General features: G+C 38.5%; 2 protein-coding genes across 2 annotated transcripts in view; both read left to right on the plus strand.

Annotated features, from left to right (window-relative positions):
- Positions 1 to 1,055, plus strand: part of LOC111655371 (uncharacterized) — a 21,845-nt gene extending 20,790 nt beyond the window's left edge. The window contains exon 4 of the mRNA XM_023406730.2: positions 813 to 1,055. Within this exon, the coding sequence (XP_023262498.1) occupies positions 813 to 927 (115 nt within the window). The 3' untranslated portion in view covers positions 928 to 1,055. The remainder of the gene's footprint in view (positions 1 to 812) is intronic.
- A 1,792-nt stretch (positions 1,056 to 2,847) lies between these two features.
- Positions 2,848 to 6,696, plus strand: part of st6galnac2 (ST6 (alpha-N-acetyl-neuraminyl-2,3-beta-galactosyl-1,3)-N-acetylgalactosaminide alpha-2,6-sialyltransferase 2) — a 7,549-nt gene continuing 3,700 nt past the window's right edge. The window contains exons 1-3 of the mRNA XM_023406733.2: positions 2,848 to 3,065; positions 5,333 to 5,429; positions 6,496 to 6,667. Of these exons, the coding sequence (XP_023262501.1) occupies positions 2,962 to 3,065; positions 5,333 to 5,429; positions 6,496 to 6,667 (373 nt within the window). The 5' untranslated portion in view covers positions 2,848 to 2,961. The remainder of the gene's footprint in view (positions 3,066 to 5,332; positions 5,430 to 6,495; positions 6,668 to 6,696) is intronic.

The following is a 6,696-nucleotide window of genomic DNA, read 5'->3' on the forward strand; positions in this document are numbered from 1 at the left end:
CACACACACACACACACACACACACACACACACAAACACACACACACACACACACACACACACACACTGTACTCACAACACAACCACACACACCTTTTATTGTCTGTCTGGAGGAAACGTGATCGGTCCTGATGTTGGAACCAGTAACGACTTTCATACGTTTGTTTTTGTAACTTGAACTTGTGTTGGAGGGAAACCCCTTGGCGCTGTGGAGATGACCCGGGTTCCGGTCCAGCACCCAATTATAGTGACGACCAGGTTGTGTTTTTATTTTCATTTCAACGTTTTTCCAGCGTTTATTTCTTCACCTTCCTCGAGTGCTGACTGGAGCGTCAGCTGATGCCATCTGAGAGCTGGCTGTTGAATGAAGTCGTTAAACTTTGTGTCTTAGTCTCGAGCCACACGTCGGACTGAGGACTGGACCAGGTGTCGAGCTCTGGTTGGTTCTTGTCGTTAAGGTTCTTCACACTCTTGTACTGAGCTTGTTCCCGTGTCCGTTAATGAGCGTTCTGTCTGAGAATGGAGTGACCTGGAAAACATGATGGAGAAAACTCTGATTCCTGCCCGACGTGGTCCAGGATCCAGGATCAGGATCCAGGATCCTGGTCCTGGATCCTGGATCAGGATCCTGATCCTGGATCCTGGATCAGGATCCTGATCCTGGATCCTGATCCAGGATCAGGATCCAGGATCAGTGTATGAATCCCATGACATGTCAGCAGCACAGGACATCATATGTGTGTGTGTGTGTGTGTGTGTGTGTGTGTGTGTGTGTGTGTGTGTGTGTGTTTGTGTGTTGACTGACTTCCCAGGGTGCAACAGGAGCAGCTGGCGGCCATCTTCCTGCTGCTGAGGGAGAACCAGGAGGCGCTGGGGGAGGTGACGGAGGGAGACATGGAGGAGCAGCTGAAGCTCTACTCCCTTTAAGACACGCCCACACCGAGACACTGTCCGTCCACTCAGGGAGTCCACCTCGTTACCGTTACCGTGGCAACACTTAAGGAGACTTGAATGTAAAACACTAGATTTACTTTGTAACGATGACATCTGTAACTTTGGTCAGTTAAAATATTCAATAGATATATAATGATCAAATATTATTTGTCTGTTTGAATATTACAACTTTTTTCATGAAGTGTTACAATTTATTTCTTCAAATATTTCATCTTTTTTTCTTAAAATACAACTTTTTTTTAATTTGTAGATTTTTTTTGTCAATATTTCATTTTGCCCCAAATATTAGTAGTAATATTAGTATTCTTAATATATCAGAACTTTTCTATCAGAACATTATGACTTTCATATTTTCATGTTTAAGACTGTAACTGCTCATTCTGAGTAACGTTGACAGTAGCTGACTCTTTTTGCTTTTGTGTGATTTTTACATAGACAAGAGTTTTCACTGAGTTTAATTGTAAGTTTTATTTCACATGAATTATTTAATGACTTTTTTCATTATATTAAAAATATGAATATAAAACTTCTTGGTCGTGGATTCATTATGATATGAGATTATAATACATAACTACAAGGCTATTATTAGCTGTCTTAAGCTTCAACATTATAAGGCTAGCATTAGCTGCTACTTTAGGAAATTTCAAGGGTAGCGTTAGTTGGACATTATAATAACAGATAGCTTTAGCTCCTCCCAAGTATTACAAGGTTAGCTTTAGGCATTATTGACATTAACTTTGCTCTCAATAAATTTAATAGTAAGATCAAGTGAAAACATGCCAGTAGCATTAGCTGCTAACTTACAGGAACAAGGCTGTGATGCAGTGCCACTACCATAGATGCTATAAGGCTAGCATTAGCATTAGCTGCTAAATGTCAGTCACTGTTTGTCATTTTTGGGCTTTAAGAAGCTTTTTTAACTGCCATATTTATCGGGGGGGGGGGGGGGGTGCGTCAGGTGTCAGGTACAATTACACAGTTGCCTCGTTTTGTATAATGTTTGTTTAATTATAAAAGAAAAGTATTTTCCTGCTTTCCTTCCAGTGCATGCTGGGATATAAGTGTGAATGTTTGATGTAATGAAATCACAAAGTTTGAATGTAGAAGTCACATAAATGTAAAACTAATCAGATTCACCCTGAAATTACAGAGAATCTTTAAATTGTTCGTATGAACATTAACCTTTATAATAACAAGCTACATTTTTAATTACAGATAATTACTCTAATTTTACACAGATTTGTTTGTCATTTAAGAAAGCAGAAGAAATACAGTATAAATAATACAGTAATTTGTCTTTACAGAAATGGGAAACAAATGTAATTATTATTATTGGCATGATGCTTAAAGGAGAAGTTTGGCTGTTAATTGACACACTTTTGTACACAATTGAAAAAAAACAAAATTACTGTAAAATTCTGTTATTTTCCGTAAAATTAGGAATTTTTTTTACAGTGTACTACTTTTACTACTTCTACTATTATAATGGTATTAGTAGCAAAGCAATGAGACAGCAAGTGTTCTGTCACATATTCTAATTCCCCCTGGACCCTGACTCCGCCCTGACAATGACGTCACGACAGGTGACCCCCCCCCTCCCCCCGGACAAACAGGTTTCTGACAATCACGTGTTTTCACCTGCTGCAACTCCGCCAGGTGAAACAGGGTTTACTCTGTCTGCTTTGTTTGTTTCAGGGTGAACAGGTGAGATCAGACCAGGTGAGGCAATGAGTTACAACCTGCTGTTTCCACATTCTCACCTGATTCATGAGATCTGAATCACAATAACCCGCAGATATTTATCTGTTTGTCACCTGAACCACCACCACCACCTCTTCTTCCTCCTCCTCCTCCTCCTCCTCCCCCTCCTCCCCCTCCTCCTCGCCCTCCCGATGCGCTGCTGTGAAATGGACTTTAGCCGCAGCGTCTCACCTGAGCACACCTGACAAGAAAACAGGAAAAGACGAAGAAGAAGTCGGAGATTTTAAAAAGCTCCTGAGAGGAAAAATGAGAACGTGCTCCACGAGATGTGTTTTGTTCCTTTTGGGAACTTTCAGTTTCATCATGTGCATCATCTTATACGGACAATCCAGCGACGTGACAGCGGGCAGGTAGGTGGGCTGGTCTCACCTGGTCCTGCTCCAGGTCAGGGTCGGTGACCTGAAGGGATCTGCACATAAAACTACAATAATACCACATTTATTTACTGTTATTTCTAATGTTTTTCTTTCTGTACAGCGAACTAAGACTAGACTAATGAAATCATTTTAAATAATAATTTTATGAAATAAAAAGGTTGAAAACAATGAGAGATCACAGTGACTGAAGGAGATCTGATCTGATCCGATCTGATCTGATCGGATCTGATCGGATGTTTATTCTGTTTGGTCAAAGTGAAGTTTTGGATTCTGGATCCACACGTTTAAAAAAAAAGAGATGATTTAAAGAAAGTTTGTTCCATCTTTTGTGTTTAACTTGTTGTCATCTCATTTCTACTGCAGCATCTGTAACGTACCGCAATATCTGACACATATTATTAATCATATGTCTGTTATCTTGTATTTTTGTATCTGTATATTTATCTTTTTATTTTATCTGGTTGATTCTTGAGGGAGTGAAATCAGTTTGATGCAACAGACCTGGAACCTGTATTTGTATTTTTATCCCTCTAATCCAGGTAGTCACTTGAAACTTTACAGTTTTTCTCAGTCGCTTCGGTTCATTTCTCGAATCATCCTCGAAATTTGCAAAACAGTAAGTAAATTTCTCAAAACAATTTGTACAAATAGCAAAACACCATGGATTACCCTCGCTATATATATATATATATATATATATATATATATATATAGCCTAAATGTTGTGGGGGGTGAGACTATTCAACAGAGACCCATTATAATACATTTTGATCAACATAAGCAACTGATAATGTAGGAAACAGCAGAGAATTGTACAGAATCATTTGCATGATGAACCAAAGCATTTGCAACTTGTTCAAAGAAATGAGGAACTGCTTTCTTGATGTGCACAAGTGGCACAATGATGTGAAGATTGAACAAGTAGTTTTGAGAATTTCAATTCTGATCTGAGAAACGAACCAAAGCGACTGAGAAAAACTTTAAGATGGCCGCCATTTCTGGCAGAAGATACAGAATTTTTTTGTAACATAATCCTGTTTTAGACTCAAATTCACAACTCTTAAATTTACTGAGCTCCATTTGTGTTATTTCTAATATGTCGTGAGCAATTTCTGCATAAAACAAATTTAGCCTATGTATTTACTAACTGTTTATTATGAATGAAGAACCAAAAGTTCTGCCAGAGTCGACAGTCAACTTGTTTTAACATTAGCTCACTAGGCTAACTCGCTAGTGCTAGGCTAGTTAGCAAGCTTTTTTGTGAATAATATTTTATTGAAATATACTTTCATTTCATTTTTTACAGTGTCTTAAATTTCACCTTCTACTTTCTTAAAATGATTTGACACCTGGATTATTCATGTGAGAAACTAGTGGATGAATTTATTGCAAAAAGTAATATTTTCTTGCAAGAAATGGCGGCCATCTTGAATTTTGGAGTGGCTAATGTGCGTTTAAATCCACATTGAAATAAGCAGTTACGCTAACAGCTGCTACTTATACTCCTGTGATGCTTTTGTTTTGCTGTGACCACACACATTAATAAACACCAAGCTCTGCTCACAACTACATTATATATCTGTTATCACCCATTTATTAAATATGTATAAATGTAAATATTTGAGCTTACAGTGAAATTTATCATTACTTCTTTATTATCGTCCCACAGCTGTTTCCTGTTGAACGGCAGAAAGAGTTTTAATGTTGTTGTCATAGCGATCAGGCAGAGACGAGTCTGAGTGAAAACTCAACAAACGTTACCTGACACCTCAGCGTTCTATTGGTTCATTCAGCTGAACAGCACCATTGTGTTTCCCATTTACATGAGTTAAACTCTGATGCTCAGGTGTAATTAGAGAGCGAGAGGGTGGATGGATTTACCAGCAGCTGAACATATTACAGGATTAATTGATTAGTGATTAATTGTTTAAGCACAAAAAAGAGCCAAATATTCTCTGGTTCCAGCTTCTCAATGTGAACATTTGCTGTTGTTTCTAGTTTTTCTTTTTTTTTTTTATGACAGTGAACTCAACATCTCTGCAGGTTAATAAAGTTCATTTGGGCTTCAGGGAATAATAAATGACATACGTCCATCTCATTGAGTCTGTGAAAGTAAAACACAGACGCATTAGAAACGAGTGAGAGACGAAGAATCATAGCTGGAGAAAATAAACATCATCAGGTTTAAATATGAGGATGTTGTGTTGATCTTGTTGTGTGTGGTTGTGTTGTGATGTCAGTGAGCAGACAGCAGGGGGCAGCGTCCACACTCCAGCTGAGGATGAGGGGGACTGGAGCTTCGTCCCAGCGGCTTCACAGGAAGAAGAAGAAGAAACGGTGAGTTAATCAGCTGCTGCGTCTCATCCAGCTGTTTAAACATCTGATAATCTACATGGTAAGTACATTAATAATAAAACTTTATTTCTTTACTCCTGCTCCAGAGCTTTTGATCACATCACACAGTCTTCCTCAACAGATTGTTTTCCCAGTTGTCACAGAAATCATTTTGCAGAACTTTTCTGTCTTTGTAAATTTCTTAGTTTGAAACCGATTTACAGCAAATAATCAAAGTAATTACATTTCCCAGTTGATCAGATCATAACAACACATTCAACCACCAAAGAAAACAGAAAATACAAATATTTAGAATATGAAACAGATGCTGTGTCACATTCAGATGTTTTTAATAATAATAATGATGATAATGATGATAATAGTAATAACACCTGGAGACTACAGGTGCAGTACTGGGAACAAAGGAGAAGTTTGGGGGGATTAGTGTTTTCTGATTGAGTAATTAAAGAGTAAAATAATCAAGAAACAAACAATCAAAAGAAATGAAATAAAAATCAGCATCTTCCTCATGAAATATTAAAGTCATGTTTGATCCTCCTACGTCTATATGTTTTATTATACATGACTTTATTCTGTTTTTCATTTCTTCCACGCAACATTAATGTTTGTTACTGAAAGTAAAGGGTCAGTAATACGACGTGAACCTGTTTTACTCTTTAATTACACTATAAGAAAACAGTTGTTTACACTATATTCCTCAAACTTCTCCCTGTTTCCTGCTGTACCTGAACGCATCCTGTGTTTACTTACAAAAATATCATTTATTTCTGCTTTAAACAACATTTAAACCCCAGCAGGAACCAGTCTGATCCACACTGTGAATTTACTCTGTAAAACGAATCATTCTTGTGGTCGGTGTTTGATGTTGAAGCAGCAGCTGAGAGAGAGAGATGAAATGATCAGAGATCAATAAGTGATGTAGCCGCTGTAAACATGTAAAGATGTAAACAACCCTCTGTAAACACCTGCAGTGAGACAAACATGTTGCAGGTGGTTTGGAGACCTGGAGACGTCGGTGATGGTAGTTTGTTTGAATGTTTGTTTGCAGGTAGAAGCTCCATGTTCTCTGAGGAGAGCGGTGAGGCGCGACCCTCTCCTCAGGACCAGGTTCAGGTTCTCGGGGTCGGTCCTTCAGTGGGCCGGAAGTTTCTCCAAATCCGCCTGGGAGGAGCTGAAGAAGCAGGCGCCGCCGTACGGCTGGAAGGGACTTCCTGTCGAAGGTACGCTAAAAATATAGAGAACTAGAATC

Source organism: Seriola lalandi, unplaced genomic scaffold (genome assembly GCF_002814215.2).
Source record: "Seriola lalandi dorsalis isolate HSWRI2012SDOR001 ecotype SW California unplaced genomic scaffold, Sedor1 jcf7180002054315, whole genome shotgun sequence".
Taxonomy (NCBI): domain Eukaryota; kingdom Metazoa; phylum Chordata; class Actinopteri; order Carangiformes; family Carangidae; genus Seriola; species Seriola lalandi.